General features: G+C 47.8%; 1 protein-coding gene across 2 annotated transcripts in view; it reads right to left on the bottom strand.

Annotated features, from left to right (window-relative positions):
* LOC144756167 (E3 ubiquitin-protein ligase TRIM39-like) overlaps positions 1-15516 on the bottom strand; it is a 408111-nt gene that overhangs the window by 262822 nt on the left and 129773 nt on the right. For both annotated transcript variants that reach the window (XM_078645748.1, XM_078645747.1), the window contains exon 2: positions 7976-8071. In XM_078645748.1, coding sequence (XP_078501874.1) covers positions 7976-8071 — 96 coding nt within the window. The remainder of the gene's footprint in view (positions 1-7975; positions 8072-15516) is intronic.

The following is a 15516-nucleotide window of genomic DNA, read 5'->3' as shown; positions in this document are numbered from 1 at the left end:
AGGTCTGACATTAAATAAAATTTGCCATCCGACTCAGATTCAAGTCCTTTATCCATTCCCTGAACAGATAGTTCACCTTGCCGATGTGACTACTACTAGAGGAGCCGAATTGTCCTTTGTAGCTGCAGAAGCCTCTTTCCTGCCAGCACCCACTGAAGGAGTACTGCGGAGGGTTTCCACGTTGTTTTTCTCCAAGCATTCCGCTGTCTCTTTCGGCTTGGCGCCCCGTCTTTTGTCGAAGAAAGCTGCGACCGTCTTTTGTTTAATCGGTGTCTCTTGGCTCTGGTAGGCTGCTGAGTCTCGATGCTGAGTCTCGATACTGAGACTGTATGGCTCCCAAAGCCCCTTGCCTCCCTTGCACTGACAGCTGTGAGTCAACGTCTAGGTGGCGGCCGCTACTGTGGCCGAGTGAGGTGCTCCTCCGATGACCCCTTTCAAAAACCCTACCATCGGTGATTCTCCCGCCGAACAACAGAGCGAGAGCAGTGTATAACTTGTGCTGACTGACCTGTTTAGTTGCTACAGTGTCGCCCTTTCTCCGTTTAGTCAAGGATCTGTAGGGGAAACGGCCTTTACAACGAAGCCGTTTCCCCGAAATCTTTAACCACGCATGCAGTACAACGCATGCGTGGTTACCACTAATGCCTTTACCACGCATACCTTTACTACGATGTTTGTAGTAAAGGCATATGTGGTAAAGGTAAAAAGAAAAAAGGGGGGCTTGGGGGGGTCTCCCCCCCAAATAAAACAACTCACCATATGTCACGTCGGCGTCAGCGTCGTTTAAGAGAAATCGGAAAAAAATGCAGTTTTCTCTTAACGACGTATGACGTCACCACGCAATTAGTCGAGGAAAAGTTTATCCGTGGTAAACGAATTCCGTTGTAACGCATGCGTGGTAAAGGCATGCGTTGCAACGGAATTCGTTGTATCATCATATATTCATCTGTAGCAGCTTCAGAAAAGTACGTCTGCGGTGAAGGGGACCAGCTCAGCTCGGCGGCCAGGGGCGGTCTCTCGCGGCACTGGACCCAGCTGAGGATAATCGACGGAACAGGTGCGGAGCGGAGCATTGAGCTTACGACCGAGCAGGGCTGAGCGAGGCGGGTATTTGCTCACCTTTCTCGCCTTTTTTCGCCTTTCATCTACCGCTCCCTGCTACAGCCCTTCTTTGCTGCCCTGTTTGCTCGAGAATAACCCCAGCCGGTGTCCGGCTCCGTTTCCGAGTCACAAGCTGCCAGGCGGGGTGAAGTTTCTGAACGGCTCATTTGTGGAGCAACACCAGCGCAGTACAGTACAGCACGGCTTCTCAATCTACCGAAAAGATCTTTTACATCGGACTTGTGGTGGGACTGGTTTACTTTTCCTGAAGGCGTCTCAGGTAAAGGGAGAAAAGAGAATTTGTTTCTATCGTCAAAAAAAAAAAATAGAAATATAGTCTCTCATTGAAAGCACTCCTTTTTTTCAAGCATTTTATAACTTGCAATAGACTGTTCTTTTCTGCAGCAAGGATGGCGCCGAAGGGAAGGGGTCGTTTAAGGAACAATGGGGTCCTGGGAGGGGGGGCCGACCGTAGGGAGGCCTGCCCCGCCCGGGGGAATTTGGGGCCGGGGAGAGGGGGGGGGGGTAGAGATGGCGCCGTCACGGGACCGGGGTTAGGTGTTTTTGGTAGTTTTTGGGCTGGGGGGCGGGGCTGGGTTGGGCCCCCTTTTGGGCGGGGCTTTAGGATCCGCCCGGCCACGCGGCAGAGACACCATTTTAAGTGAGGTGTCTCGGCCGCCGGGCGGGGGGTGGCGGGTGGACAATTTTTTTTTTACAATCTCCTCAAATCCCCATGGTTGCGGCACGAGCGGAGGGCCTGCAGCGGAGGGGACGTCACGATTGTGGGTGACGGGACTTTGCGGGCTTTCCGATGGGTCAGGTCGGGCTTGTGAGGAGACTTTCAAGGCGCGGGACGCATCGCTGGACACATCGATGGACGTGGGAGGAGCTCGGCGAGAGCAGCTTGCGGCTCCACGTGACCGAGCGGATGGGCCTGTTCTGGCTAGTGCGGGCGGTCAGGCTCCCACGTGGGACTAGGTGAGTCACTTCTGCCCCCTACCCGAAGGGTCCGTGCGGCCGCCGGGGTGCCCCACACGGTACAGCTCGGACAATTAAAGTTCATTAGAGTGCCAAAGGCCCCCGTCGGGGGCGGATTTCCGAGAGTGGCGAGTCACAGGTTGAAAAGTGGATTGCTCCTCGGAGGCATCACTGGAAATGTTGCTGTTTGATTTCTGTTCCAATGCTCGCTGTGCTGAAGTAGGATAACGTGCCGATTTGAGCATTCTCACTGGATAATTATCAACTACGCTCTTTTTCAGGCATCTGGGTACAATATTTAAACAAGCCCTCTTACTTACGAAAGCAACCATTACTGTGAAATGTATTTATGCATGTGTTTAGACTGCTACAGATGGGCTCCTAGACTGTTGTATTGGGGGTGGGGGCGGGGGCGGGGGGGGGGGGGGGTGAAGACCTTGAGTGTTGGTTCAAAACGTGGTTTATTGTCCGGATATTGTTTGCAGGGGCTGTTGTCTTTCCCCACAGGGGGTGGGTGGAGGCAGGCTGGAGCTAACTAGGTGACTAGCCAAGTAGATGGCCACAAAGTCTGCCTTCTTATTGAAAATCCCCTTCCTCTTCGCGGGTATTGTCTCCATCTTCTAAGTGGGTGCCAGTGACTATGGGTGTTTAAGGAGCAAATGAAAAGGCGTGGCCTGCAGCATCCTTTTGGTGTTTAGTTAGTGATTACTTTCATGTGAATGTGTGTGGCGTCAGGTGTGGTTGGTTCCCTATTTGGTAGTTTGTACATTTTCGAATGCACGTTCAGATAACTTGTCGTATGGTCGTAAGTTTTGCACATCGAAATCTCAGTCTCGTACTGTTATTAGCATACGTACTGGCATACATAATTATATGCGTGTAGGTTTCGTGATTAGAGTGAGCTCGCAGTTTGGGTGCAGGTAATATAGCACTTGGAAGTTTTAATTTGTGAGTGGTTTCCCCTGTGTGGTACCCATATCTGGATTGACAATTGTGACTTGCGACTCACATGCACCTATGTTATTCGGAACCAGTCCATTTGGGTTTGCAAGGCTTTCTTTTCCAACCACAATTCCGCTACAACGTTTACATTATTTAGATCACTCCTGATTGATATTGAGGCTTGTAAGAAATGTGGGAACGATCCCGCATCACTCATTCCGTGCCAAGTGGCCGTTTCACATAGAATATTATGCAGGAGAAAAAGAATGAAGGGACAGGCTATACTTTCGAAGTGTGCGTGGGTGGTGGAAGCTGTCCGAGGCAAAGCCGTACCCTGGTTTCCCTGAGCTGGGGCAGGGATTGAAACCTTAAGTCACGGGGGTCCAAAACACTAGGGAGGGAACAGTACGCGAAGGTAGATGGATTAATTTTTAAATTCTAATCATGGCACTGGGATGCTCCACCTTCTACTGTTAAAATGTGCGTTAGGGGGGGTAGCTTATCCTTGTTTTGCCATGTCCCTCCAATGTTTCCTAGCACGGCATGGTGGGCATTTACGACCCAAAAAAGGGATGTGTTGGGGCGTCTGAGTAAACAGAATGACATGTCTCTCGGAATAGTTACACATCAGAACTAAGGTACCGTCAACCCGCAAGTTGGTGCCATGCACTTAACAGCGGCATCACATCTTGCAGTGGGGTAGCTTGCTACTCCGGAACCTGTGAGGGCTTTGTTTAGTGATATATGAACGTTCTTTGCGGGGGTCCGGCATGTTTTAGAAGGCGGCTCGTGGTACATTTGGTGCTACACGGTTTCTGTAGAGCAAGGCGGAGTTGCACTTTGCGCCTCCGTGCAGTAATGTGTGTTGAATCTGGGCCCAGGTTACTTTTTCTTGCATTCTGTGTTTGGATCCCACGTTTTTACAATATATACATACTTTTCTTTCCGGTGGACTTATTGCTGATCTTTTCTTTCCAATGGGCTATTGCGGAGTACCACACTTATGTTTTCTGTGGAACACGTTTTATTGGTGGGACACGAGGAGGCAGGCGCATAGAGTTTATAAATGGGACGTTTTGCCTGGGTGAGAGGTACGTTTTTCCATTTTAGTAGTATGGAGGAGGCAAGCTTATAAAACTTGCAAAAGTGACATTTTCACAGTTGACGGCCTGGAGGGGAAAAACCCTGCCAAATAGCTGCAGATGCACTTGTGAATACGGCGGACAACATTACAGTTTCAGGGGACCGCGGGCGTTTCCGGCGCGAGTGGGTGAGATCTGCGGTCGCGCGTGGGTACGTTCTTGGCAGTGGGCTTTTTCCTGGCGGACAGGCTCTGGGGGTGAGGCACTGTGTGGAGGACTTCTTTCTGGCCGCCGGAGGGGAAGCACGGTCCCATGTCGGTGTGGTCATCTCAGTAACGAGCGCGACTCCGTGGCCAGGGGGCACGCCCGCCGAGGACAGGGGGGGGGGGGGGGTCGCAACGAGGTCACGGTTGCGCGGGCGGGAGGGGTACGTGGTGCAGTGGGTTTCTTCCTAGCGGACGGGCTCTGGGGGTGACGCACTGTGTGGAGGACTTCTTTCGGGGCGCCAGAGAGGAAGCACGGTCCCATGGCAGTGTGGTCATCTACGTGGTGAGCTCGACTCCGTGGCCAGGGAGCACGCCCGCCGGGGGACTGGGGGTCTGACGCCGAGCGGCAGGGGTTTCTTCCTGGCGGACGGGCGCAGGTGTGGGGACACGCACCCGGAGGGCTTCTCTCTCTGGGGGGACGGAGCGGCTCTCAGGCCTGGTGTTCACAGGGTTGGGCCTCTGCGCCAGAGAGGGGGCACGGCCCCGTGTTTAGTGCGGCATACCTGTTAGGGAGCTCGATTCCGCGGCCAGGAAGCACGCCCCGGGGGGGAGGGGGGGGGGGTGACGTCGACTGAGGGCATGGCCCTATACGGTTAGTGGCGGAGGGCATGGCCCTATGCATGGGTGTCGGAGGGCATGGCCCTACGCATTGGAGACGAAGGGCATGGCCCCTAAACATTGGTGACGGAGGGCATGACCCGATACGTTGGTGACGGAGGGCATGGCCCTAGACAGCGGTGTCGGAGGGCATGGCCCTATACGTTGGTGACGGAGGGCATGGCCCTATATATTGGGGACGGAGGGCATGGCCCTATACATTGGTGAAGGAGGGCATGGCCCTATACGTGGTGGCGGAGGGCATGGCCCTATACGTTGGTGACGGAGGGCATGGCCCTATACATTGGTGACGGAGGGCATGGCCCTATACGTAGTGACGGAGGGCATGGGTGTCGGAGGGCATGGCCCTACACCTTGGAGACGAAGGGCATGGCCCTACACATTGGAGACGATGGGCATGGCCCTACACATTGGTGACGGAGGGCATGGCCCTATACATTGGTGACGGAGGGCATGGCCCTATACATTGGTGACGGAGGGCATGGCCCTATACGTGGTGACGGAGGGCATGGGTGTCGGAGGGCATGGCCCTACACTTTGGAGACGAAGGGCATGGCCCTAAACATTGGGGACGGAGGGCATGGCCCTATGCATTGGTGACGGAGGGCATGGCCCTATACATTGGGGACGGAGGGCATGGCCCTATACATTGGTGACGGAGGGCATGGCCCTATACGTGGTGACGGAGGGCATGGGTGTCGGAGGGCATGGCCCTACACATTGGAGACGAAGGGCATGGCCCTAAACATTGGTGACGGAGGGCATGGCCCTATGCATTGGTGACGGAGGGCATGGCCCTATACATTGGGGACGGAGGGCATGGCCCTCTACATTGGTGACGGGGGCATGGCCCTATACGTGGTGACTGAGGGCATGGCCCGGTACGTGGTGTCGGAGGGCATGGCCCTATTCATTGGGACGGAGGGCATGGCCCTGTGGTTGGGGGGAGGACCTGCCGGCGGTTTGGACGCGTGGATAGGAGCACAGGGTTTGGGGGATTCCGCGGCGGCCATATCGTTAGGGGGTGGGCCTGCCGAATGGGCCAGGTGGCGCGCCCCGGGTTTAAGGAGGGGGAGTCCTAGGGGGGGGGTCGAGGACCGTTAGCTCGTCCCTCGAGTGGCGTTTCTTCCTAATATATGGGGGAAGAGTGGAGAACTGTTTGGAGTATCGGGGGGTAGGTCTAGCACAATAAAGTATTTAGCCAGGTGGAGAGGCAAATTGACGTTATGCTAATGGTTAATGTTTGTGGATTGTGGGAATCAGTTAGGGGAGGGGGTGGGGGTGAGGCAGGAAATTACATATTTATGAGGTTTAGATTGTGCGGCGCAGGCCGAGGATGTTATTGTGTAGGATGCACCTGCTTCCAATAAAGCGGCCTTTATCACACTTACATTGAGTCTCGGGTCGGTGCTTTCTCCCCCCCCCCCCTTTCCCCAATGGGCCCCAATGGGGTCCTGGGAGGGGGGGCCGACCGTAGGGAGGCCTGCCCCGCCCGGGGGAATTTGGGGCCGGGGAGAGGGGGGGGGGGTAGAGATGGCGCCGTCACGGGACCGGGGTTAGGTGTTTTTGGTAGTTTTTGGGCTGGGGGGCGGGGCTGGGTTGGGCCCCCTTTTGGGCAGGGCTTTAGGATCCGCCCGGCCACGCGGCAGAGACACCATTTTAAGTGAGGTGTCTCGGCCGCCGGGCGGGGGGTGGCGGGTGGACAATTTTTTCCCTCCCTCCCTCCCTGGGCCATGATTCGGGGGGGGGGGGTGCCCACGGGCAGGCGATGCTCTTTACGGGGGATTTTCCTTTGCGGAGGAGTTTGGGGGCACTGGGGATTTTGGGCAATTTTTTGTTGGAGGCTGGTGCATGAAGGGGTGATAAGTTGGTGGACGGCGCATTTTGGTGTCCTTAGGCTCAATAGCAGCGGAAGAGTTCTTGCTTTGTGGATCATTGCTCTTTATTGTATAGATGAAAATGTGGTAGCCGACAAGTGCTTCGACTCTGTGGCGAATTGCGCAAGGGCTTTTCAAGGCTATTTACAATGTTTTGTATTATGTGCAAAAAGGGGTTTTCAATTTTGGATTGGGTGGGGGGTTTTCGCATGTCGCTGGAGCAGGTGTGGGGTGCATTATGTATGTAGGGCGTTTCTTCCTAATATATGGGGGAAGAGTGGAGAACTGTTTGGAGTATCGGGGGGTAGGTCTAGCACAATAAAGTATTTAGCCAGGTGGAGAGGCAAATTGACGTTATGCTAATGGTTAATGTTTGTGGATTGTGGGAATCAGTTAGGGGAGGGGGTGGGGGTGAGGCAGGAAATTACATATTTATGAGGTTTAGATTGTGCGGCGCAGGCCGAGGATGTTATTGTGTAGGATGCACCTGCTTCCAATAAAGCGGCCTTTATCACACTTACATTGAGTCTCGGGTCGGTGCTTTCTCCCCCCCCCCCCTTTCCCCAATAGGCCCCAAAGGCGGTGTGAATTTTGAAACACCGGTCGTGACTGCTACGGGGGTGAACAGAATGCTACGGGTGCTGGTTCCAAAACTTTAGAGGCAGTTGGCACGGTGGCTACTACTTGTAACAATGGTAACTCCGGTAGTGGAGTGGCTGGCATTGGTAATGTTAGCGCACAGACTGAGAAACATCAGCCCGGATTAGACGTTGACTCACAGTCGAAAATAAGCCTCTGAAGAGAATGTCATGCACTTCCCATACATAGAAGGTAGCTATACATATATCAGGGATACAGTTAAAACAGGCCTTGGGAGTTAATCATCTTTGCACACATCCAAACAATAACTATGGCAAACCTCTAGGTCCTTAGAGTGACTTTATGTTTAAGGAAGATGCAGGTAATAATTGCAAAGCAGAGTCAGGATGCCCTTAACCCAGGTATGACCAACCCCCGAGATTAACGCTATGGTCGCACTTAAAACGGATAAAGTGAGATCATGTTTGGAGTCCTCGCTCTATGATGCTGCTATATCAATTACTGTTCTTACCTCTAGTTGTGTCACTTTCATCTCTTCTTTGCAATGCAGATCAAGAACATCCTGAAGCATTTTCTTCAAACAGACTAGATAACTCTGAAACTTCTCCTAAAAGAAGAAAGTCAATATTTTAAAAACCATAAAGACATTGTGCAACTATCATGCAAGAGGTTGAGACCCTTACACAGGGGTGTGGAATTTTATAAAATGTCTACTTTTTCAAAGGACGAGATGCTTCCAAAATCTACCTATACTGTAAGAAGTAAAAAGAAAAAAGAAAACTTGCCTTTTTCGGCTTAATGCTGAGAAGTGACAAATTATGGCACCAGTCTTATTATTTAAAAGCTCTGATACTGCGTCACTGATTATGTTAGGGCTCATATTATATGAGGGTTTGGACTTTAGCAAGGTTTTAAATTTGCCACCATTCTGAAAATCTACATAGGCATTGATTAGGAGTTGATGGCAATTCTCATATGGAATTCTGTTCCGCTCAAACATGAGGGGGCTGTTGTTTCTGCATTCGTATTGTCCTGCTCAAGGATCAAAGGACCCCATTTTAGCAACCGAAAAATCTGTCCAGTAAAAGGGGTCTGGAAACAAACCACACCTGGACTCGTTTTTCGGCTGCCATCCAACTCTCAGTTATGCACAAGTGGAGCATGAAATACCCCCCTGCTTGACGATAGTCTACCGTGGCCTCTCCAAGTGGCCCTTCGTTCTCCCCCCTACCACTTGCTCCAAAGCAGCCCCCGCTCACATCTGCCACCTGTTAAAACAGGGGGTAAATGTGAGATAATCGCCACAGAGAAGAAAATGCCATGCAGTATAACTGGGCCTGCACAGTTATTCCTCATTCTATTTAGATAAACTCATAACTGGTGAACAAGACTGGTTTTAGGAGTGCAGATATACACCCCAGCCAGTACCAAGTAACTCATAATCAAGGTCTTAGAGTCTGGAAATAGGAGAGAAGTAGTAGTGGAATGTCCTGCGAGTCTACGCACATCTACAAACGCACGTCTATGGGTATTCACTAACTCCCCTACGATCTTTTCCCATATGAGAGAAGGTTGGATATGTAATCCCGACAAAGGCAGAAGAACACTTCTTTCATAGTGGGAAATAGCTGGTGAAGTGAAAGTGAATTTGCAACTGCTCAGCAGATTTTCGCATAAGCAAATATACATGGAAATCAAAAAAGTTCCTAGGAGTAGTGGTCAGGCCTATATCTGTAAACTCTTGTGAATTCCTGAAAGTAGTAAATCTGAACTAATGCAAAGACAGCAAGTGCACTTAGGTCACTTTCATTAAAAAAATATATATTATCTGCAAATACAGTTAACTAAAAAAATGGTTCCGAGAAATATTTAAAGTTGTGCAACAATTTTTGTTTTTAAGTTGGAATTTCTTTTGTGTACATTTTATTTTTAAAGTAATCACCAGTGTTGCTTTCATGCTTCCGAATGCATTTGCATATAATCAGGGAGAAATGTGGGAGCATTGTATGTAGTTTATTGTTAAATTTTTCAAGCATATGCACAGGTTCTTATACTGAAAACAGTCATTATTGCAAGCTGAGCTCACTGCTGGCTGCACTTCCCTAGAGCACTACAATACAAACCGATTTTCCCTCAATGGCCACACAATTTTACATCATATTTCTGTTATTAGTTGATCACACAGTGTTGGTGACAAGAATACAAATAGTCTATTTTATTTCATTCAATAATTTCATTTTTATTTCATTTAGATTGTCATTATTTCTTTCCTTTTTTTGAAAAAAATATCTTGCCTTATTTTTTACAACAACTAGACAATTAACCGCTTTTTACAAAAAAATACATTTATCTAAAAAGTTATACAAACATGTTTTTTATAAATTTTAACCGAAAAGAGCAGTTTACACACACTACAATAAAGTCTATATACCCCTGGTCAAAAAACAGTCTCACACATCATTCTAACCCATGCATACCCTACTACATACATCATCACACCATCTGAGGGGGAGAACCTGAATCATGGACGGCAGAGATTTTCTGCCAGCCCTTATAGGTCTCAGAACTAAGCCTAAGACCCCCGCACTTGGTCGACGTGCGTTTCGGCGGCGCAAAGCCACCTTCTTCAGGACCTCTGTCAGATCAACACTCCAAAGTTCCAGGGGACCTATAATTCATAATAACAATATGTCACCAACGATGCAGATATCATATAAATTCATCTAAAATTACCACATAGTTACATTCTTGGCGTCATCACAGAAAACTACACATGACCTGGCAACATGTCAATATTGCACAAATACTCAAAATAAGGAAAAAACGAAACCAAAGAATACAGAGATTTAAAGAGACCTATGTACATTTATCTAAATAAAGAGGGGGAGAAAAAGTGTCATTAGTAAGGCAGTTGCACCTAGTGCCATCTCTATCTAATATGTCAAATAGCTAGTTTAGTTGGTATAATACAAATTTTAGTTCAATTCTTTCTAAGAACATACATACATCAGTTATAATGCATCTAATGGTTTAAGACTTCATTGATTATGCCTCGTATCCTATTCAAGGAATCTTCAGTTCTATATCCCTTGAACCATTATGCTGAAACAGAAGGGCCAATTACTAAGATATACTAGCTGCCCTCCCTATCGGCTTACTTAAATGAGACGCATATATTAAGAGTATTCTTACCTATATATAGACTGATGTAACCTACGACACAATCTCTGTTCCAACTATTATCTTCATAACGTCCACAATTAAAAATAAAAAATGTTTTTAAAAATTTGAATCATGAGAGAACTACTCGTGATAGTTATTGCCTGTGACATAATTGGATATCTAGACATTTACACCCACCTATTCGTGTGAATCACAGTAATTATGCGCCTGACGTATTCTGTTCGACACCTTCTATTCACTTGATCCTATTTATGAGCCTGATGGGTTCCGTTCGTCCTTTATTACCCACGTAGTCATGAAGTGGTATGTGGCGCCGCCCTGTCATAGCATAAAAGGTTTCGGTGTTATTATATCCTCAAGAGTAAGCTATTCATTTTGATTGTAAACATTGAAATTTTCACCATACCAAGGTGGATAAAATTCAATTGATAATAAAAATTGCCTACTGATGGGATTTGTACCGATTCCATATATCTAGACACTATGGGGACGGAAATCATTTATATCAAAATACGGCATCTTCTTTTTAAAAGAAAAAGATATAAAGAATAAATAACGCCTCTAGGGACCTGAAACATTACATGTATCGTTATCATGGATAATTCTGACAGATTAAATTGTCACACCTTAGTGTCTGTCACCACATATCTAGACGGTTGGTGTTTTCCTCTTCACTTACTTAGTCTTGCCGGTTAAAGCTGGGTCGGATTTTACTTAATGTCCTGAACCCGATATCGGCAGCCGTGCACGTGGATTCCATGTTTTATCTCGGCCCCTTGAGCTAAAGGGTAAAAGGAGAAGAAAACGAAGTAGTATTGTATTCATTGGGGTTTCACTACGCCATTCACGATTTAAATGCGTGACCCAACCTGGCACGAGTATTAGTTCAAAAAGCCAGTAGGTCAAATTCTACATGTCCGTATATTGACATTCTCTCACGACCGTCCATGACTTACCTAATATGCCCAACGATGTCCGTCTCGGCGTTTCCCTCCGTATGCCAGTTAAATTGGGAACGACAAAGCGAAGTGGTTCATAGATCTTTTAAATACACCGACATCGAAGGAAATATCGCGATGTCTCGGCATAAAGGGATTCCCCGGAAGTGGTTATAACCTAATGACTAGAGGTTTAAGGGCGACTAAAGATAAACGACGGACAATTATACCGCCATCAGTAGTGAGGCTAACGAAACCAGATACGTGAAAGCGCCAAACAATATATCTAAACCCACCTCGTAATGATGAAGCAAAGCTTCGCATATTTGCGACCTTGCTGTATTCAAGAACCTCGTTTATGTGTAACAAGGTAATAAGTGTACGTCTTACTAACGTTTATATTAAGTTTGAATAAGGATTAAGAGCTTGCCTATGTGTATTCCTAATGACTTTAATCCGTGTCCGTAAATTGGCCGCCGCTTGTATTTTAGTTACTGCGCATGCGTCAGCCACACTCACGTGTACTGACGCGTCTGCAGAAGTGGAGGGAAATTTATGCGCATGCGTAATACATAGCTTTGCCAATCATGTGGTACTGCTCGTGCCACGGCTCTTGTGACTGTATCCATGTAGCTAACATTTAGACTGCATAAGTATATTTTATGATGATAAGTTGAAAGTACAACCCTGTGATGTGATTTCATAACGTTATGTTTGTGTATTAATTTGTTCTCGCTTACTTTTCATGTACCGCGGGGAATGGGGGTCCGAACTGATTGGGAGCCATATTGACGGTCTCTTCTGCGCATGACCAGGGAGCACTGAAAGGTGGCAACTTTGGACAGTGGAACTCAGCCAGCTGGCAGCCACAGTCAAGATGCGCCTGGGAAAGCCACCTCTGCGCTACGAGAACGGAGAATGTTGCTCCTCATGTGTTACATTGTTAATTTGTCACTCGTATTTCTGCACGGTTTCTCATGGGAACCCCAATCTTGCTAGGCGGTACCCAAATATGTAAAGTAGGCATATAAATCGTGTATTCTGATTGGTGTGTTACCCAAATCCTACCTTAGGACCAATCCAAATTGAGGGATTCTGACACTTTGCAACATTGGGGGGGTGGTACACTGACCCAAAGAGTATAACTACCCTGGGTTCACCTAGGGAAATTGTCCGACTTGTCTGGTTTAGCTGACCTGTCACTGACCCATCGTACTCAATAGGTGACTGAAGATACAGAGCACTCTGTCCGAATTTGACCATAGACTAAGGTTTTACTGAACCTTAAAGTGCTGGCGAAGCACTTTGCTGGGAGTTCGCTGACCCAATCGGGGTCTTGATCGATAGCTGCAGAGAGGGTGGAGCGCAGGCGTTGCTTCCAAACTGCGGGTGCGGTCCTGTCCTGAGCGGTCCTGTCCTGAAGGTTTGCTGTCCTGTCCTGAGGGTCCTGTCCTGATTCCTAATCTGAGGGTATCCTGTCCTGTCCGGGGTGTCCATTCTGCACCTGCTGTCCTTTGAGGGGTATCCTTCCTTGAGGGTTTCCTGTCTTTAACTGACCCGTGGCCAGGGTTTGGTTTCCACACCAGTCTAGGTAAATACTGCTCTAAGTTCTTTAAACTTGCACCTTTCTAGATTTCTACCTTTTGCTTCAATAAAGTGACACCTTTGCACATGTTGATTTTTCCATGCTTTTTGCCGCAAACTATTGAAAAGTAAAGTCATTTACATATTTCATGATATGTTCCCATGTTACCCTACCTTTTAGAAATCATATTTTGCATTGCATTTTGCCATTTTCTGATATGGTCTAGAACTGCCTTACTTAAATATTCTAAAGATTTATTGCCTTGAATGCACAGCATACTTCCTTTGCATCTCATTATTGCATTTAAATGATTACCCTGTCTTTATTTCTCTATAGCTATATAATTTACATTATCTTGGTTATTGATTGCCTTATTCTTGTGTATCTCATGTTAGAAGATAACGAACTTTAGATAAACATTTTAAAACTTCCAGTTGTCCGTGGTCATTTACAACAGTATTGAATGTCATTTGAAATTGCATTTTGCTGCCTTTCCTTTTACAGCTAGGCCCCTGATCCATTGAAGTCATAGGTACCCGTGTCGGTGGATGGTAAGTCGGGTACACTGAGTAATAATAGTAGGGAACACACACAATTGGTAGCAGCCCGTGAAGTCGCCCTGTCAATGAATAGTGTGAATTGAAAGTATATGGGCCCTGAAGCCGGAAACGGCGGAATCATTGGCTGGGTGACCTCGCGCGCTCTATCAGTTTTCTGGTAGATCAGAGGATGGTTAGGGACTAGCTAAAGGTTAGGTAGGACTAGTTAAGTCGGAAGCTGCTAGTATATTAATGCTGCTAGAAGAGCGGCTGTTCTAAGAGAGCTGATCATTCTCTTGTGAATACGCTGCTGAAATTCATGAATTGTTGTATTATTATTATTCTTGTTCTTATATTGTTATATGTACTAATCCATGCATTTGTAAACCGTATTGTTTCTTGTTGTCCGAACTCCCCGGGGAATTGAAAGGGCAAGTGGTGAATAGAATCCATTGTCCTGAGGTCACAGGCTTAAGGAAAGTTAGGTGCAGGTTAGGATAACAGGGAAGCACTAACTAGGGTTTTTCTGAATACATGTGTGAATAAATGTCAGTAACGAGGTTCATTGGCAAAATTCCCATAGTGGCGTAACCTAGTAAGGGTCACATCGGAAGAGTAGCAGGTTCATCGGAGCTCGTGTGAAAGCAGAGGGGTCCGCTGGGAAACCTTAGACTCGGATATATCCCAGAGAAGTGGATGAGTTTAGGGGAATAACAGGTTCACCGATGCTAGAGTGAAGGGTAGGCGGAAGAGATCTACCCGCAGCGCGTGAAAAGTAAATGGAAGTAGTTTACTTGCAGTAAAAGAAATCTTTCTGTCTAGACACTTGAGCACTGTGGCGAATGTGTATTTGTTGTAAAATAACCAAGCACTGAGCACTTTAGAAAGAAAGAAAGTTTCCGTTACCTTGTGAAGGGAGGGAGTCAGCCGCGAAGCGTCTCTGACGTCACTCCGGGCCGCGCTGGGATTGGTAGAAACAGCGGGCGGGTAGCGGGGCTGGAATTGCAAAGGAGGGGTGAAGCGCCGAGGAGTGAGAACTGTCTCACGAAGGGGCCGCGCACCCATTGGTCGAAACTATTTGAACGCGTACACCCATTGGTCGCACGGAATTGCAAGGCGCATTCTGATTGGAGGTAACTTTGTAAACAGAATTAAGCGTAGAAATCGTATGTGGCACTCGTATTGTCCAGAGACTAGACCCGATCCGAGAAACCAAGGGTTTGAAAGGGATCAGTGGAAAGCCAATAGATACGATATCATGTACGGAGCTAAGAGAAAGATGTCCCTTGTAAGTAGGGTAAAGAATTATTTCAAAACGGACAAACCGATTAAGTCTAGAGAGGGCGTTACTATCCCGCCACCGAATACTCCTGCCTCATTCATGATGTTTGACCGAGGGTACAACACCTGTGTGTGGTTGGAGAATTGGGTAAAGTACACAAAAGATGACGGAGTATTGGCTTTTCCGTTAGACGGTACTTTCAATGGCAGAATTTTATTTAATTTGAGAACCCGCATGAATGAATTGCATCCCAGACCGAGACTAACGCAGTATGAGGCATTAGAGGAATGGGAGATTGAGGCTTTTGAAAGAGAGAAACCCTGAATGGACAAAGGTCTGACTAAGTGGTACCCCAGGCTGAAACAAGAGACCAGGGATAAGAGGATGAAACAGTGGAGGCAGAGCATGATTGTTGAGGGTCTGTTCCCCATGATGCCAGCAGGTAACCCTTCTGGGGGAGAGAAAAGGACAGAAAAGAGTAAGCATTGGGGGGCCATGGGGGAGTCAGACGATGAATTGTTAGAT

The sequence above is a fragment of the Lissotriton helveticus genome, chromosome 5_1 (assembly GCF_964261635.1).
Source record: "Lissotriton helveticus chromosome 5_1, aLisHel1.1, whole genome shotgun sequence".
NCBI classification, from domain to species: domain Eukaryota; kingdom Metazoa; phylum Chordata; class Amphibia; order Caudata; family Salamandridae; genus Lissotriton; species Lissotriton helveticus.
The sequence above is the reverse complement of the archived record's forward strand: the minus strand, read 5'-3'. Positions and strand labels throughout refer to the sequence as shown.